Genomic DNA, 19,838 nt, shown 5'->3' with positions numbered 1-19,838 from the left:
TCCAAAAAAAAATGAAAAAAAAGAAAAAGAAAATGTAAAAGAGATCTGAGAAGAAGCAATATGAAAATGCTGGCATTACTGAAGTTGAGTATAATAATATTTCCATGATTGCATTACTGACCTGGGGATTCAGCTCTTTTCCTGAGCGCTTATCATCTAGGTTGGCCCATAGTTACTTGGGCGAGCGTCATGTGTCAAAGCGAACATCCAATGTTTTGACAAGAGACATGATGAATGAGGTGCTGACAAAGAGTGGAAAAGCGAGACATCGAGAACTGTTAGATCCTTGTCTGAACACGTAGTGTTTGTTCAGATAGTTATGGACAAAACCTGGGCGATGGGTGCTCAGGAGAGGAGCCAGATCCCTAACCTGGACGGATGCAACCCCAGACTTGTGCAGTGGATTGCTTTATAAAAATTGGTATTTGATTGGACTACAAGAAGCATATCTTCTTACCATGTTTATTGGATGATTAAAACAGATTTGTCGTGCTAGTTTCTGAATTAATTTTTGATGTGGGACCCTTTGTATGAGACACAGACAAGTATACATGGCATATTATTGGTGTCCTTTGTGTTATAGAGTGGGTTCTATGACTAAGGAACCAAGTCATCCCTTCATGTTTCAATAACTGGTTTCAGTCTATGATTTACTGTTTTTACGTTTCTTCTTGTCCAGAAAATTTTCTTTTAACTGGTAGTTTGCACCTTTTGAGTTTCTGGTTCCAGTTTCTGCCTGGGTGTGTGTTGGACGCTCTGGCTGGCTGTAGGGTATAATGGGAGATAATGGTTTCAGGTGCTCTAGTATGAATAATGGATCCATATCACTCATATGGAGGTTGATTCCACATCAGTTGCGAAAGGGATTTGATGTGAATTAATATGGTATTGAGTTCTGTCATCTTATAAGTTGGTTTATAGGATTGGGTTTTAAGGGATACCTGCTTTCAGGCAATGACCCTAAAACATAGTAGAATCACTTCCTATTTATGTGGTTGATTTCTCTGAAGGTGCGTTCAATTCCTATACAAAAACTAGGGATAGGACATCATTTCACTGATTCTGGGCTGATCCACGTGGATTCTGGGACCAATCTGGATCCGGTCTTTTTTAAACCCTCACACTACTATATGCGAGCATCTGATCCAGTGAAAATGATTAGGATATAGTATATTATTGTTGGAGGACAAGCTGAGCATCACTATCAGCCACCTAATTGTGTAAATTTTAATGAGATAATAGCATCAAGTTTTAATAAATAATAATAAATTGAAAAAACCAAATAGACATTGTAATACATGACATAGGAAGTATGAACCATAAAGTATAATAACTGCTAGTTATTTTAAGATTTTAATAGGTTGGGAGTTCCTAACATTGCATTTTAATTGTTTAGATGTTACATTTGGTACAACTTACAAAGACAACATACTATAGTATTCTTATTCTGTTGTAAAAGAGATGGAAATTAGTAAATTTTTAAATAGAAAAAGAAAGTTTAAAAACAAATTATGCTCATCATTATTGGTCCCCCCCCCTCCCCCAAATCCTTTACCTATAATTTCTTTCTTTGCTTTTATTTAATGGAGTAAGTTTTTTCAGCACCGGTGTAGAAGGAAGAATCCCTTCACCCCTTGTGTTTTGACCATGGACTTTTGTGTTATCATAAATTCAAGTTTGGATCCTCTATGTGTATGTTCACATGCATGTATGAGTTAATTAATGCTAACACATATTCCTTTCCTTCCATAAGTACCCATTTTCACCTTCTAAATGACAACATGTTGGATAAGTGTTCGCATGTCACTTGCAGTGAACATATGTGTAGAGGAACATATAGGACAGTCGGTACCTTATTATAGTCTGTTGTTATAAGATTGTGGCTGATTTGTAATGGTGCATTAGGTTGATAGTCGGCACTTATTATAATTAGCTATAACACGTCAATCTTTTTGCTTGGATCTTTGTGTTCATCCTTGCTTGAAATCTCCATGTAGCCGACCTCATTAAATTTGGATAAGGTTTTGGATGTTGTTGTTATATTATATAATGTTGAGAGCGCACACCTTTCTTGACTCTTTTTTTTTATTATTTAAATCAAAAGTAAGGAAAAATTATTAATTATTAATATAAGTGTCCATCAGGATATTAGGATCCCTAATTAGAGTTTTCAATTCATAACCCTGTGGGTTAAGGCTTTGATCGAGCAAACTACGTCATGTTACTTTTGTAACAAAACTTTGACTTAAACAAAAAAAACTATAGTTTCCAAAAAGAGAGGTATTGCACTCCATGGCCATAAGGTTGAGAGCACCCTTCTTAACATTTTAAATGGCAACAAGTGGGACATGTGTTGGCAAATAACCCGTACTTGCAAATGCTGGATCTCAACTGCACCCATTGTTGTATAAGGTCAAAAACACCCTTCCACTCCCATCAGATAGACCAATGACACTTGCGAGAGGATTCTTCCTTCAACACGGGTGAAAAAAAGATAAGTCCTTATTTATTTATTTATTGATAATATGTCCTTATTTAATTGTTAGAACCTAAAAAGAAATCTTTTTTTTTTTTTAACTCTTTTAATAATAAAGAAATCTGTTGAAAATTTGTCATCTTTTTCAAATGTACAAAAGACCCATGTGTATTTAGATCTCATTTCACATGTATGACAGATTTTTGAACCACCAGATAATCTTTTATATATATATATATATATACATATGACATAAGTTTATTTAATATCATCGAATATGTATGCTATCCCCTTATTATTTATGTTAAATGAAGCAACACAAAATAAATAGTCTTGATAGAATGATACTGTCACTTGGAGATGAAACTCTCAAACTTAGAGATGAAACATTTAAACATGCCATGCTTACAAGGCAAGACATGACATTACATATAATAGGTTGGGGAAATACTAAAACCAGTCTTTTTTGACCAAAATGGGCAAAGGGACTATACCATACATAAGCCATGATCTCATGCTAAGCAGGATGGAGACTTCATCCTCCTATGTTCATAAGCAACCCTATTTGTTTAAAGGGAAAATGGAGGAGTTGAGTTTGACTTGACAATAGAGTTGGTACAACAATAACAGCAACATAGAGGCTTCATGAACCCAAAAAAAAAACCAGGAAAAGTAGGGTTCTCCTTCTTGCTATATTGATAGAAAGGGTAATTACATATGAGTACACTTCATGAATTCATGAAAAGGGTAAATTGCGTGTGGATACCTAACATTTAAAGAAACTATACCTTAAGTACCTCAATTTTTAATTTTTTTTTTTATAAATAAAAAAAGAACCTATATTTGGAATATCTACCTTTCACAGATATTTTGTGGGATACCTAACATTTAAGGAAACTTTACCGTTTAAGTTCTAGGAAAAAAAAAAAAAAAAAAAAAAACTTATGTTTGGAGTATCTATGTTTCACAAATATTTTGTTTAAAATATCTCACATTTCACAAATATTATGTGGAAAAAGAACGTTCCTTAATCATGCAACCCTATGTCCAGAATAAAGTTCAGTAATATGACACTCCCATAAAAAAATCTATCCTTTTTTATGTCAGATGCACCCCTCATTGATTCCCACACTGGCACAAGAATGTGATCAGAGAGCATTCATTTTTCCATTTTATGTTTAAGTTACTTTCTTTTTTCTTATTTTCAACTTTGCCATAGATGTTATGTATCTTGACAATCTTTTTCCTCTATGTTCTTTAGGGGGGAAAAGTGTTGTTGAGGAAAGAGAAAAATAGAACTGTTATACATAGAGAGAGATCTTAAGGGAAAAAAAGTGTTATTGAGGAAAGAGAAAAATAGAGCTGTTATAGAGAGAGAGAGAGAGAGGGCAGGGGCGGCCAGCCGGGGATTGCGGAGATTCAAACGTGAAATAGCACCGGCCTAACTCCTAGGTGGAGGAAGGTAGACGGAAGTGTGATACCCAGGCCCAGGGGTAATTTCTCAAATGTTAGGTACCCCCAACTGTAATTTACTTTAATAAATACATATGTTCTTCCACCGCCACGTGGTTAACATGGTTAAATCCCTAATCCTGTTTGTTTAAGAAAAAAAACGAATATTAAGGAATAATATCAGGTAACAGTTATTAATGCCTTTTACTAAAAAATAGATAAATAAAAATTAATAACGATTTTCACCAAAGGAAAATGGACCATGAGGCTGCCATGTATTTAAGAGCAAAACGAACCGTACACTTGGCTAATCATTTACGGCATCTGAGATGGAGACCTTTCTCTGTGATCACACCATGGCTCCCATTGATCCGATCTCCCATTGATCTTAGATTAATAGTGACGTTTAGGTGAAGCAACGTAATTTCGTGAGATGCGAAGCATCGAATCGATGATGCTCGTCTCCTTTTCACGCAAAGATTAGTGTTGCTTCTTTACTTTCTTCTTGGTTGAAAGTTGAAACACTAAACAAAGAGAGAGAGAGAGAGAGAGAGAGAGAGAGAGAGTTTGTTTTCCGAAAAAGAAACAGAGAAGAAGGCGAAGGAGAAAGGCAAACCAGAAACACCAATCTTCTCTTTTCTCTTTCAACTTTGATTGCTGAGTTCTTAATGGGAGAAGGTGAAACCGAAGGTGAAGAATTCTTTCCAAGTGGCAAGACAAAGTGGAGGAAGAGATGCTGAAGATCCTATAGAGAAGCATGTATTTTCTTAAGAGATGGGCTTCCGATCTGGATTGGCGTCTTCTTCTCTTGATCCTAACTCCTCTATCCCTTCTCGTATTCGTCTCGCTTTCCTCCTCCGCTACCAATCCTTACAGCCTTTTCTCCTCTTTCACTCCTCTCAAATCCTTTCTTTCTCCTCAAACACCTCAATCCCGTTCCCCGCTCCCCTTCCTCACTTCTTCGCCTCCAATTCCATCACCCAATCCCAGCGATTCGGCGGAGCAGATGAAAAAGAAGAAGAGGAAAGAGGAGTTGGACCGGTCGAAAATCGCGATCTGCTTGGTTGGTGGAGCCAGGAGGTTCGAGCTCACGGGGCCATCGATCATAGATAAGATTCTAAAGGTGTACAGGAATTCAGATCTTTTCTTGCACAGTCCCTTGGACAAAGACTCCTTCAAGTTCTCTCTATTGAAGGTGGCTCCGAGGCTCGCTTCTGTTCGAATCTTCAAACCCAAACCCTTGCCCGAGAACGAAGCACAACTCAGAGTCCTCAGTTCCAACAACTCCCCCAACGGGATTCAGGTAACAGTCTCTCTTTCTCTCTTTCTATTCTCCATACGGAATTTCTGAGTTTTTAATAATTTCTTCATATTTCCATATATATTATACATAAAATTGCGCGCTTATTATTTATTTTTTAATACAATTCTGCAAGAAATTCTTTAATTAACTATATGCGCCTTTCAAGTATCAATCTTGCCGGTCTTGTAATTCTTGTTCAACCTCTTTCGGTTCATGCTTGTTCTTCATTTTCTACCTTCATCCTCTTCTTCCATGGCGTCGATGGAAATGCAATTTTCCGATGATCAACGGGCGTACGTTAGTTCTGTTCCGGTTCTTCCATAGCAGACTTTTACACGTTTTGTTTTTGTCCGGAATTTTCTACCTATGAGCGATAACCCGCGCACAATAGAACTCCGGTGGATCCTAGCCACCCAAAAGGTTTGGACGGTGTGGGTCCCTTTGTATCATGGCGTGGATGCAACTTGTTGGAGGCAGAATTGATGAAATTTTTTGAAACCTATGGCCACAATACCTCTTGATCTAAGAAGTTGCCTTGGGATTGACTAAAAAAATTCGATCAGCCTCTACTCTCTAGTCTAATCGATTCTCTCAAATTCCATGTTAAGATTTGGCTAAAAGATGCTGCTACTTGCTGATGGTTGATTGGTAATGACTGTGATTTGTGCAGGGATTGGTACAGTATTTCAACCTGGTAGAAGGGTGCCTCACGATGATCAAGGAGTATCAAATGCAGAAGAACTTCACATACGATTGGATCGTGCGCACCAGAGTCGACGGCTATTGGTCCGCTCCACTCAGTCCCGAAAACTTTGAACCCAATCGGTACCTTGTTCCCCCTGGCTCTGATTTCGGCGGCCTCAATGACCGGTTAGGCGTCGGCGACCTCAACACCTCCACCGTCGCCCTCTCTCGGCTTTCCCTCATCCCGCAACTCGATGCTGCCGGTTTGCGGCAGCTCAACTCGGAGTCTGCTTTCAAAGCCCAACTCACTACCCAAGGGGTCAGCTACTTCACCAGGCGCCTTCCTTTCTGTATCGTCAGCGACCGCAAGTACTCGTACCCTCCAATGCGGTTCGGCGTTCCGGTCGCCTCGCTGTCGAGCCCCGGTCCGCTCAGTGGGGCCAAGTGTAGGCCGTGCAAACCGGTTTGCGCCGGACCTTGCGTGGCTGATGTGGTGGGGACGCTGTACAAGGGTTGGAGCTGGACCCACTGGTCTAATGGGACCCTTCAACTTTGTGATGCCCATGGCGATTGGGAAAATGGCTGGGAGAAAATCTTTGACCGTGTGGCCGGTAAGAAGCTCGCGGCCGTTAGGAAGCGAGTATCGGAGTTAAAGTTAACGGGATGCGTTAACGATTTGGAAGAGATGAAGAGACGAACCGTTATTTGGGATGCTCCGCCGGCGGATGAGATTTGTAAGCTCGGACTGGATCGCAACTGGAGCCAAGCTAACTGTAAATAGAGAAGTAAAGGTTGGGGCATTTTCGGGGTTGTAGAAAAGTTGAAATTTTTCTAGTTTTTCGGTGGTTTTTTTTTTGGGGGGGGTTGGGGGGGGAAGATTCCTTATAGGTGGGTGGCGACACCTCACATTCAACTTACTCACGATTTTAAATATTTTTTCTAAGGATTTTATGAGAGAGAGAGAGAGAGAGAGAGAGGCTTCGTTTTGTTTTTTGAAGTTGTTCCCCCATTATTTAAAGATGGGGGGGTTGGAGATTGCGATACCAACCTGTAGCACTGTACTAGAAGACTTACCTCAATTAATATTCTCCTTTATGAATCCATTATTTCCTTCAGTATTTGTGGGGCCACCTTTTAACTTCTTCACCCATTTCTTACTTGATTTATTATGCAATGAATCTCTTTGCAGAAGTAATATAATGAAGCTTCTTTGGCTTTTATGTTCAGAAAAAGGGGTTTTGACGCTCCTCCATTAATTGAAATGGGAAAAGGCTTGACACGCCGGCACTGTGCCCAACCTTGTGTCCTACCCTTACATCCCCACGCTCCCCTTTGGGCTTTGGTGCATGAGTTTGGATTAGGTCTCTCAGGGGAACATTCCCTGGGTGTTTCAAAAGTAAGGGGGCTTACCATGAGTTCCGAGGTGTCTGATCCCATATGGATGGCTGGATCATCCGAGGGACTTCCTCCGGGGAAGCTGATCTAAGGTGCATGCACCCTAGCACCTGCAAGGCGCATGCCCATGCCCCTCCATCGAAACTGAAATATTTCTAAAAGAAAAAAAAACTGAAATACTCATAGAGAAATGGTTTATCATCACTTATTATGGTTTAATAACTCAAAAATTGGATGAAATGAGATCACTGCCATTTAGTGAGGCATATTTATGGAAATAAGAGGGACAAGTGTCTGTCTTCAAAACGTACGTGCAGATGAGCATATCTACAGAGGAAGTGTACTCCAAGGAAAAGAGTTTTGTGCCTTTTATTTTCATAAACACTCTGCACTCTACAAAATAAATGACAAGTATTGGGTTCTAGTGTGAAATCTAATGGCTTTTCCCACGCATTGGGGTTTCTCCCTATACCCCATCTAATGACTTAGTTCATCAGGAGATATTAAGACCTGGGTTTAAGAAATAATCAGATCAAGTACGAGTTAATCTAAGTTTTTATTGATTTTATGTTTTTGTCTTAGCCATGTGAAACTTAACTTAAAAAAAAAAATTTAATTAAATCATAAGTTTGACTTATAACTAAATAAAACCTTAGAATTTTTGTTCATTATCTTCAATATTAATTCATTTTTTCTTTCTCACCAATGAAGCAATCATAACCTTAATTCCTCTTTTCCAGTAAAAAAAAAAAAAAACCAGGCTCGACAAGTTAGTTTTGAAAAAAAGAAGAATTCGAATTGAAAAAGTTGTTTTTCAGTCATGCCTTATCCACCCACCTACACGAATTTATGAGGGGAAGGAGATAGTGATTTATTTTTTTCTACTTTTAAAGCCCAATATTTGAATGGGCTTGGATCGTAGGACTTGTACCACTGTAGTAGAGTGGTACCACAATCTATAAACTCCTCTTTATATCCATTTCGATGACGTAACTCCTCAAATTTATTATGCATTCAATCCCTTTCCCGGTTTAACGGTATATGTATTAGTGGAAGTCAGTAATATAATTAAGCTTCTTTCTTTGTCGGTCTCCTTTGTCCAGAGAAAGTCTTTGTCTTATACGCGCCTCCATTATTAAAATATTGACTATTGTGTGCCCAAAAGAAAAAATTGATACAATCAAAAGAGAAATGGTTTGTAATTTACATGGGTTGCAAGAGGGAAAAGTGTAGATTTCATCATAGTCTTACATAATGAGTCGTAGAATCTACATTGATGTTCTCTCTCCTGTTCTGAGTCTTATTACTCATGTGTATGATATTTAAATTCGACACCTGTCCAACTACTTGGATGTCCAATCATTTATCTTTTATCCATTCCATGGTTAGGAGGACTTTGATATGGATCCCAACACTTGCCAACTCTTAGGGATACATGTCCAAGTCCTCCCAACCATTGAATCGGTGGGAGATAAATGGTTGGAGTTAGAAAGGATATTTCTCCATGATATATATCATTTTCTGTACCACCATTGGTATGATGTATAGATGATTCCTCTTTGCACTGGCATCATAGAGAACCCTCTATCATTAAATTTTAACAAGCTTGACCGCACTAAGCACTTGGTTGGACAGAATATTATATTCTCTCTTTCTTTCGAAATTAATATCAGTGTAATCTTTTTTCCTTCACTTAATGGCATCTGTGCCATAGGTTATTTAAAGATTTATACGTTTGTCTAATGTTTGCAATGCCCTCATAACAAAATAGTGTTAGTCTAGCTAGTATCTACATCTTTTGAAAGATTTCAATTCAACTATCAAGTTTTGAAAGATAGAATTAAAGAATTAGTAGAAAATAATGAAACGAAAGGAGATAAACTTTGTATTATAGCATTTAATTTTTAATATGTTTGATCAATGCTTCACCTTTTTTTTTTTTTTTTATTTTTTTTTTTTTTAAATAAAGAATAAATTAGATAACAGCTCAGAGATAACAGCCACCAACTGCCAATGGCAGTTGTTATATATCATTGTTGAATATATATTTTATGGTTCCAAGTAACCAATATTATTTAGAGAGAGAGAGAGAGAGAGAGAGAGGGAGAGAGAGAATTTTAAGTCTCAAACCACCGTGTGGCATAATTGGGGCTTTTCTACGTGGCCCACTCAATGATCAATCCACCACACACCTCCCCTCACATGATTCATGCGTCACTCACACTCAAAGTGTCCTCTTCCAATTGTTGTATCTTTGTTTATACTCAAAAATTTTTTTCTCCCTCTCACATGTTTTATTTTAGAATTCAAATTTTGATTATGAAACCCAGAAGTAGAAACAACATGATCAGCCTTGATCAGTTTGATCAAGCTGAATCACGTGATTTTTTATAGATTTAGATCCTCTTCAGAGCTGGAGAGAGTCTATCGCATATTCAGCAGCTGGAAGTCTCTTGGAATGCATATCCAGGTGTGGGTTCTCTCCAACATTGGTGAAGATCACAAAATCAAAACCTGATTTTCTAACAATACTAAAAAGAGTGCAAATCTTTCAATGATTTATTCTATTAAAGGTACAATTGGGCTGGGCTGGGATCAAGCTCTATGCCTGTGCCCAGCCAAGGAGTGAATTTTAGAAGTCCTTAAATTTTTTTTGATAGAATTTTAGACACATTCACCACTTCTTGTGCTATCAATTTGATCACGTACTGCTATCAGAGACTGCCACATGGGCCCAATAAAAAGTCCAGAATCCTAAAACGATCTGATGTTTCTGCTATCACACTTTCTTTCCTTCCTTTTTTTTTTTTAAAGTTAATTTCCGGCCCAAACTAAGGAGAACCTGCTGCATTGCTTGGTAAATGCATCTTTTTATTATGATAAAATAGTTTGGATAGATAAAACTAAGCTAATTTATTATTCATTTCAAAATTTTATTTTTTTGGGTTGGCTATTTGAAATGCCAAACTATAAATGAGCTGGGTTGACGGATGCCTAACAGGAGCCCACTTTATAAATGGGTCCGCTGGGGCTGGGCATACATGAATTTCTTTATGAGTAGAGGCCATGGTTTTAGAGCACGGTATCGGAATGGTACCCGACATTCCCAAAAATGTCGTGGTATTGGATCTTTCGTAACGGATGGAAATACCCCTGTTTTTCTTTTTAATAAAAAAAGAAAATTTTGACTTTTTAACTCCTGATTTATATTGTTCAATTTATACGGTATTTGTCAAGTATCAAAATCAAAGACTTGTCAAATCAATATGGGTCACCAGTATCATGGGATCCGATACCAATACTTAGAATCATGATGGAGGCTGAGGACATTTAAACGCTAAGAAAGTAAGCTTAGATATGAGAACACAAAATTAATTGTTCAGAAGTAGAAATGGAAGGATTTGAGCCTTTGAGAGGGGGACAAATAGAGGTCAATGGAGCTGAACCGACTGAATGGATCAATCAAAAACAAAAATCGAACCAAACCCAAAATCAAATGGATAAAAAATAAAAAATAAAAATATTTTTTATTAGTATTTTTAAAACTTGTATGTAACACCAAAAATAAACCCTAAACCGAAAACAATAATGGACCAATAATAATCTGGAAAAAAAAAGGGTAAGAACCCAAATCAAACCTGATTAAAATCGAACTTCACTTAATGGTTTGATTTTGATTTGACCCGATGTTAGACCAGAATTGATTCATTCTAATCAAAATCAAACCAACCAATGGACTGATTGACACAGTCCCTTCTCCCTCCTCTAGTCCCTCCCAATGGAATAGTGGACCACTTTGAACTAGGGGTGTCAATTCCTAAACCGAACCGGTAAAACCGGACGGACCGAACCGAACCGAAGCCTTATTGGTTCGGTTCGGTTTCGAGTATTGTAACCCCAAAACCAAACCGAACCGCACCGAAAACCGGATGAACCCGAAACCAAACCGAAACCGGCTCAAAACCCGGACCGAAACCGAAACCAAACCGGTAAGAAACCGAAACACTCCAAAATTCATTAAAAAAATTAAAATTTGAATAGTTTTGTATACATTTGTATGGAAAATCGAATTCAAACTAGACAAAAAATAAAAACCAACCCGGTTACAAATCGATTTAAGAAATCGAAGTTCAACAATTCATCATTTGGTTGTTTCCTAATGGCTCCATACCGGTTTAAAAAACCGATCCAAACCGAAATGAACCTAATAAATCCAAACCGGTACCAACCCGAACCCAAACCGCACCGAAACCGACACCGACCGACCCGTTACACCCCTACTTTGAACCATTCTCAACGTGAAATCATTTATAGTGGTATTAAAAAAAGGATGTATTTTATAGGATTTTTTATATCAATCTCCCCTGTTGTTTGCCGTAATTACATTTAAATCCATAAAGTTGACACCGTTAGAGAGGTGTTAGTTTTAGAATTAAAATGACATAAATACCCTTCTTCTTCTTCCCACCGTGAGAGTGGTGCTATGTTGAGCTATCATGCAAGATCAGCTAGCGCTCGGAGGATTACACCAACTGTTGTGGATCCGACAGAAAGGTCATCACTGCTTCATTTGTTTTCGGACATTGATTTCGATCGTCCTTCCAGTGAACAGCTGCACAGATGCCCTAAGAATAAAAACACATGCACAAGAAAAACGAGGACTAGGCATGGAAGTGGTAGAGTTCTTATGGATTGAACTAATTCTCCATCTAATTTCTGAATATTGGGAACCTAGAGTGAGTTTTCTCATTCAAAATTGAAATTATTGGCCCAATAGTTCTCCCTGGAAATTCCATCACCAACAGGTCTCTGGAAGCCCAAGATTTTGTGTGTTCTTTTTCTTTCTTTGTTTATTAGGTGAATGAAGAAGAGATCTATTGAGTATTGATCTATTGATTGATGAAGTAGTAAGGGTTTTGAAAGGGGTCGAATTTTGGGATTGGGTTCCCAAGCCCAAATGAATTTTTCCATTTGTGTGAACTTTCCAAGTTCTTGATCAGTTCTAGCTTTAATCAGTGAAATAACTTATTTTCATCGTCTTTTGAAATGAAGAATTGACCATCTTACTTTGCAAGGGATTCAAGTCGATGACATCAAACCAAGACGGCTTGTCTGCTCCATGAAAGTCCCTCTTTGCCTTGCAATAAGCCCAACACTCCCTTCATCTGATTTGATTGACCCCTTTTAAAAAATCAAGAGTAAAATTAGAAATGGAGAGACAAAAATCTCTCATTAATTTTGATGTTGAATTGGGGTTTTTTTTTTTCCTCTTCTTGTTGGATTAAGAACTCTGGTAACTCCTTGCACAGTGGGGCGACTGGAATACTGATAAACATAGTTGGGTATAAGCAATTTGTACTCTTGGAGCTAAAACAACCGGTACTACTGTTGAGATCAATGGCACCTACTTGGGTCTGATGATGAATTGGATGAAGTACACACACATATAGCGAAAAAGAAGAAATGGAAACTGTCGCCTGAGAAGACTTCACTGGAAATTGGATCCAAGTGGAGGTATGTTGAACACAATAACTTAACAGACTGACTATACAAAGATGCTAACAGTGTTATTTTTTTGAGTTTAAATATAATTTTTCAAATTTTCAAGGGGATGATGTAATTTTGACAAATGCCAGGGGAGGTTGATGTAAATTACCCAATTTAATATTTTTATTTAAAAAAAAAAAGATTTTAGTATGATTGAACGATAGAACTTGACGAGGTTGGACTGTTGGAGTACCACTCTACGTGTTAAAATGACGGGAGAATCATATTAGTGATAAATGTTGTGAGGTGTGATGTCCAGTCTACATGACTCACATATTTGCCATATATATATATATATATATATACTCCTAATAAATATATACCATTTCTATATTTTGACCTTAGTATACCTACTTTGTTTTGCTTCGATTTATGTAGTCAATCCCATTAAGTTGAGACAAGACTGAAATTATTATTGTTGTTGTTGTTGTGTTTGAGATGATTGATTCATAATCGGCATTGGTATCTGATATACCATAATATATGAGACCACTGACCACGCGACTCGATCACACGACCAAGTGTGCAATCACAGATAAAGGACCACAAACACAGTTGAGGGGAAAGATTCCATACCTTTCCAAAGGCACCCCGTGAACCAAACCAGAGGCGGTTAGTCAACTAGAGATAAACCATGGTTGAGTTAACCGTTATAAAGAAAGACAGCTCAGCTTCAAGTGGGACAGCTAGCCAATAGGAAGGGAGCTCAACACCACTATATAAAGGGTACGAGACCCCTGAGACAGGTATGCACTTTTCAGAAGAGAGATTAGTTTCATTTTGATTAAGGACTGACTTAAGAATCGGAGTCTTCCACCTAGAGGAAACTCTGGACTGATTGCTTAACTTATGTGTGTGTAGATCTCAGCTCACCTGGAGGAAGAACATAAAGCTCTAAACAAAGAAGCAAAGATCAGCACTAACAGTATCAATATGACTATCGATTGTACTACTCTATAGTATTTACGATCTACACAACTTATTATACATCCATACCCAATAATCATACACTCATTTAATTTAAAATCTGCTCCACTTGAGGAACTCTTTGCATCTGAATCCCATGCAACGTGAAGCGTGAGAGTTAGCTAATCAGATCTAACTACCATATAGGTAAAGCTCTGGCTATCATCTTTTGATTGTGTTTGATATGTATTCTTAAAATAAATTTTGGATCTGAAATGCATTCTAAAATAAGAAAAAAAAAAATTTCAAAAAACGTTCAACACCCAAAATAACCTAAAGTTTTATCCCTAGTTCCTTACTACCTAAAATCATTTCTTTTCCCCTCCCCTTCTACACCTTCTAGAATCTGGATAGGTTAGGGACAACGACTCAAACTAGGGAATTTATTTTATGGTGAATTCTACAGTCAAAACCTACGACTGTTAGATTAAAAACACGTGCGAATGAGTTGCGGTTCCTCCCCCACAATTTCTGTGGTCACTCTTATCTGTCATGTCCCCAAACCTACACTCGTCTCATTTCGCATATGTCATGAGGTTTGAGCATACCTCTTAACTCCCCTTCCCTCCCCATCCCAATGGAATATTGGACCACTTTGAACCAGACTGAACGTGAAACCATTTAATATTTTTGAAAAGAAAAAAAGTTAAAATTAGTTAACTAATTAATTAAGAATGAGTGATGATAGAGGAACAGGAAGAGGTAGAGAGAGTTGGGACAAGATGACGTGTTGAAATGAATGATAAGAATCATCATATAAATGAAATGAACCTTGAAAGCCTAGGCTGAAGGGTCATGCGTGACGTGGAGTCTACATGACTCACATGTTCACCAAATGCATTAATTATATTAAACTAATCTTATATACTCCAAAGTTCTAATCTACATTTATTGATTAGAGCTTGTCATCACTCTCTTTTATCTGTTATTGAACATTAGTTCCACCAGCCAATTTCCTTTACATTAATCTTATCATCCTCATCGACATGATTTGTTTTGGGGGATCATATGATAAATGGTGGAGTTAAGCTAGGTTCAAGAGTTTGGATCGGATGTCCCTGATTTCAATCCAATTTTGTTCTGGAATGGCAGCACCAAGTATGGAATTGTATCGATCTGACCTAATGCCGATATGGATCAATATGATCCACAAGTGGGTTGTTTGATCCGGAACTAGACCAATCCAACCTGATATATGGTCAATTAATTCTAATATCGGTATTAGTATAAAGTACCTGCACAACTTGTTATAGATACATCTATATCCAATCATGCATTCATCTATTCCAAATCGCTCTTCATTTGAGGGATTCTTCGGATTCTCTAAGCCCCGAAAGTTAGCTAGTTGGATCTAACTACTATATATGTAAAGTTCAATTCTCTTGTCTTTAGGTTGTGTTTAGTATGCATTCTCCGAATATATTCTAAATCTATAATGCAATCTGAAACAAAAAAATTATATTTCAACATGCGTATTAAACCCAAGATTTAGTCCGCGAATGCATATGAACACAACCTAAAATCTATAGTCATTTTTTCCTTGTAATTTTTTCCTTTCCTTAAGTTTTAATTTATTTTTTATTTATTAAAAAAATTTTGTTTGATGGCTATTCACTACCTAGGTTTTTTTTTTTTTTTTCCTCTCTTCCTTTTGACATTACTAGGGTCTGGAATCTGGACATGGAAAGGGGTCATTTGACTTAGACAGTGGCACATATTTTATGGTTAGTTTTAAAGTCAAAACCTGCAACTTTTAGCTTAAAAACACCCTATCTGTCATGTCCCCAAGCTCTTGAGTCTGGTCAAATTTCTCATTTCTTATGATGTTTAGGCGTAACTCTTCACTCCCTGTTCCCTCTTCCCTAGTCCCTCCTAGACCCAATAGACTAGTGGACTGCTTAATTTGGACCATACTGAACGTGAACCTATTTGCATAATTAAAATAATAATAATAAATTAAGAATGAGTGATGATAAAGGTAGAGATAGAGTTGGGACAAGAAGTGACAAATGAATGAAATGACCCTTGAGAAGCCTAGCCTGAAGGCTTCTCAAGGGTCATGCTGCGTGACATGGAGTCTACATGACTCACATGTTCACCAAATGCATTAATTAGATTAATTTAATCTTATTATATACACCTATTTTACATTTTATTGATTAGAGCTTGTCATTACTCTCTTTTAGCTGTTTTTAAACACTAGTTCCACCAGCCAATTTTCTCTTCATCAATCTTATCATCCTCATCGTCATGTATTTTGTCACGGTTTTCTCAATTTTTGTTCCTGTATCTACTTAGATTAGTTAACTATTTGTGGAATCTTTACTTTGATCAATTTTAAAAGACAATATTTTCACCTAAGTATTGATATCATGTACCATTGTATTGCCAAAGGGAAGGATAGATATGACTCCCTAATAGGAGTGGGAATGTAATGTTAACCTAAAAATCCAGTAATAGGAATATTTTTTTTGTTGGGGGTAAACCAATCATGGAATCACTTCACGAATAGAGAATGAATTATCCTTTCCCATATGGATGAAGGAAGACTTTCACAATTTTAAAAAGAGTGGTCCTGCCTCCATGCTCTTTTGGGTAATATAGTTTGAATGGGACTTTTTGTACATGATCATAAACAATGCGAGTCAGCAATTCTTCTTCTCCTCACAACCACGACCACTTGTAATTTCTAATTAAGAACTGAAATTGTTCTCCATAGATGAATATTGTTGACGTCCTTACTGAGTTGTCTACCAATGGCCTCTTCATTGACTCAAGCAGACAATGGAGTAGTATGTAGAGCTAAGCGATTTACCATAAGTCAAACAGTGATGAGTAAGGTGACGAGAGTGTGTAAATATCCAGGAGAAGGGATTGGCCTTCGATCATTTACAAAAGTAGAATTCGGTGGTGGGGATAATTTGTTGAGGTGTTGTTGAGCCCTAGAGCCTCACTCAACTCTCCAGATACTATCTTTTATCTTGTTCTCCAAAATTTTCTAATCAGAAAAACTTTTGATATTTCTTAGCCCCCTTCAATGTAATGAACCACATCTCCTTTAGAAAGAAAGGGTTGAGTATGGGAATCATCAGTGGGGACAAAGATCACCAGTCGGATGACAAACAATCATCTTCTTTTATTCTTCTAGGCATGCATGAGGCTTTTAACAATGAGAGTATTGAATAACACCTCTATATGTGTGTCATTCATACACTCTTACAAAGACCTGGATATGTGTCTTGAACTTGACATTTTTTTTTTTAATTGTTCCTTCTCTTATTTCTGCAAGTTGTTTATGATTCGAGTGTAAACTAGTTTTCAAAAATATTTTAAAAATAACATATCATTATGTCATTATCAAAATATCTAATTATCATCCACATTTTTCGAGTATATATAAGAAATGAAACAATTACTCTCATTAAAAAAAAAAAAAAATTACTATAAAGAACGTTTGAACCTTTTTTGAAGTGAAACTATTAAACTAGCATATATTGAATGCCAAAGGAGAAGTTATGGATAACAACTTACAAAGTTTCCTCTAGCTAAACGTATTCAAAAATTGTGAACACCAACGACTTGAATTTTATTTTTTTCCTGGTGCAAGAGTTGAAGCTGAGTAGTTGGGTTTTGGCCCCAAGCTTTATACCAAAAACGTAAATCTGTTAACGGTGACCTGATCTTTGGTTTCTCAGTCGTCATAACGGTGATGAAAATGACGTCAGTAGTAGCGAATAAAGTATTATTAGATGTATAGACAAGAGTGCAAAACTACTGCTAACGGTTTCCCTTAAAATAATTAAAAAATAATTATTCATGTTCCATTATCCAGCTCTTCTCCATATTTATTTGAATTAACGTCATGTGTCATGTGTTGAGATGAAGATTCAACGGTTCTTAACGTTTTGTTTTTCATGTTTTTCTTAAACTGTTGAATCATTACCTTATCACATGATGTTTGTGGAGATGATTATGGATCAACATGGAGATGAACATTAAAGCGAAGAACCGGATCCGATGGTAGGAGTACGACTACGTTCACGCAGAATCCACAGTTAGCACCTTATCGATGGCTGCTGGCATTGAGTAGAGACTATCTACTCACTACTCCCTGGTCCACCTCACAGTCCTCGTAACATTTACACACACACACCGTATGAGACTGCCAATCGTTTAGACTCACGATGGTTAGGTCACCTAACCAGCTGTCAACTGTTGGTATTACTTGGTTATGTGCTCCCAAGTAATGAGAGAGAATCTTCTTTGCACGGAAGTGAGAGATGCCAGGGTGTCACACCCACGTTGTGTCCCCTCCTAGACTTTCAACCAAAGAAGCTCTTCCTCCTCGAGCAATACAAAATGGGACGCGCCCCACCCTTCATCAATGGATCAATCATCGATCCATCTCCCTTCACTCCTTCTACGTTCTTAAGTCTTAACCTTCTCTCTCTCTCTCCTTGGTCCCCAACCCCCTCGTGTGCGAACCTTTTATTATTATATTAACGTGAGCAAAACTCCAGAGAAAAACAAATTAACGGCCAAGATCTCATTTCAGCTCATCTGACGATCCAAGTAGCTTGAGGACTACTCCAGTTAGTCCCTTTATAAACCCACCACCCTCATTTCCTTTCCATTCTCAGTCTCTCACCAAAACCAAAGCAAACAAGTTCTAGAGAAACCCAAAAAACAGAAAAAGATGGTTGGGTTTCGTCGTTCACTCTCGTTTTCCACGCCAAGTCCGAGACGCCCAACACTGGCGGAGAAATCCTACCACGTCAGATCCATCAGCCTCCCATGTAAATCTCACCCGTTGCTCTCCCAGCTCAAGGATAAGATCGACGATCTTAGGAGATGGGAATCAGAATTAAACGCCGCCACCACCACCACCACCACCACCACCGGAGTCTCCACATCAGCCTGCCTATGCGACGGCTTGACCCACCTCAAGAACCTACAACACTGCCTTGACGATCTCCTCCATCTTCCCCAGACGCAAGAGTCCCTCCGCCGTCGATCTGACTGGGTCGAGAACCTACTGGAAGACTTCCTCCGCTTCGTCGACGTCTACGGCATCTTCCGAATTGCACTCCTGGCCCTCAAAGAACAACAGTTAACAGCTCAAGTGGCCATAAGGAGGAGGGACGAATCCAAGATGGTCTCCTACGTGAAAGCCTGTAACAGGAAGGACAAAGATATGAGAAAGCTTGCGTCAGTCGTCCGATGCATCGGTAAGTGGTCGGCGCCGGCAATGTCATCGGATTCTGATGCTGAGTTGGCAGCTATTCTAAGAGACGTGACCCAGGTCACGGTTTCGGTTTCCGTAGCACTCTTTAATGGAATCTCGTCGTCTTCATCGTCATCTGCGCCCGGATCATGGATGATGACGGGATGGAGATTGTCGAGAAAAACTCAGAAAATCAAGAAACAGAAGGGAATTAGGGAGTTTGAGGAAGCCGAAGTGCAGAGCCTACAGTTATTGAGAAAAAAGGGAGATGAAGAGGTGATGAGGATGACATTGAGAAGATTGCAAGCGTTGGACGATTGTATCGGAGGGATCGAGAGTGGGACTGAGAAAGTGTTTAGGAGTTTAATCAACACCAGAGTTTCACTGCTCAACGTTCTAACTCAATACTAATTAAAGATAATGAAAAAAAGGATATGATCATGCTATGCAACACTTACCAATTTCTTCTTCTTCTTCCTGAGAAGAGAAGTATAACGGTGTACAGTTGTGATTTTATGTAAATGACCCTTTCGTGAAAGAAAAATCATTTAGTTATCTTTTTGCTACGGTTATTTCTTTGTTGTCCTTTGTTCTCGTATCATGTGCTCGTATTGGTTAACATTTAACACACATGTCTCTTTTGCTTTTAAATATATCTCTTTCAATTCATGTAATGACAAAAAATAAGATAAGTGTTAGATGTACAATCGCACAAATAATAAATTTATTTTCAATAAAAACAAATGAAAATTACAAACATACAACCACACATTGCATATAAAGATTTATCA

The 19,838-nt window shown here is 37.9% G+C and overlaps 2 protein-coding genes across 2 annotated transcripts; both read left to right on the top strand.

Moving 5' to 3' along the window:
• The first annotated feature begins 4,436 nt into the window (after positions 1 to 4,436).
• LOC122083638 lies at positions 4,437 to 7,030 on the top strand. The gene is made up of 2 exons (XM_042651507.1): positions 4,437 to 5,231; positions 5,902 to 7,030. Exons 1-2 carry the CDS (start codon positions 4,686 to 4,688, stop codon positions 6,694 to 6,696), a joined length of 1,341 nt encoding a protein of 446 aa, XP_042507441.1. The 5' UTR covers positions 4,437 to 4,685; the 3' UTR covers positions 6,697 to 7,030.
• An 11,489-nt stretch (positions 7,031 to 18,519) lies between these two features.
• On the top strand, positions 18,520 to 19,458 carry LOC122084874. Its single transcript, XM_042653295.1, has one exon. It carries the CDS (start codon positions 18,520 to 18,522, stop codon positions 19,456 to 19,458), a length of 939 nt encoding a protein of 312 aa, XP_042509229.1.
• The last annotated feature ends 380 nt before the right edge of the window (positions 19,459 to 19,838 follow it).

The sequence above is a fragment of the Macadamia integrifolia genome, chromosome 7 (genome assembly GCF_013358625.1).
Source record: "Macadamia integrifolia cultivar HAES 741 chromosome 7, SCU_Mint_v3, whole genome shotgun sequence".
In the NCBI taxonomy this organism is placed as follows: Eukaryota; Viridiplantae; Streptophyta; class Magnoliopsida; order Proteales; family Proteaceae; genus Macadamia; species Macadamia integrifolia.
The sequence above is the reverse complement of the archived record's forward strand: the minus strand, read 5'-3'. Positions and strand labels throughout refer to the sequence as shown.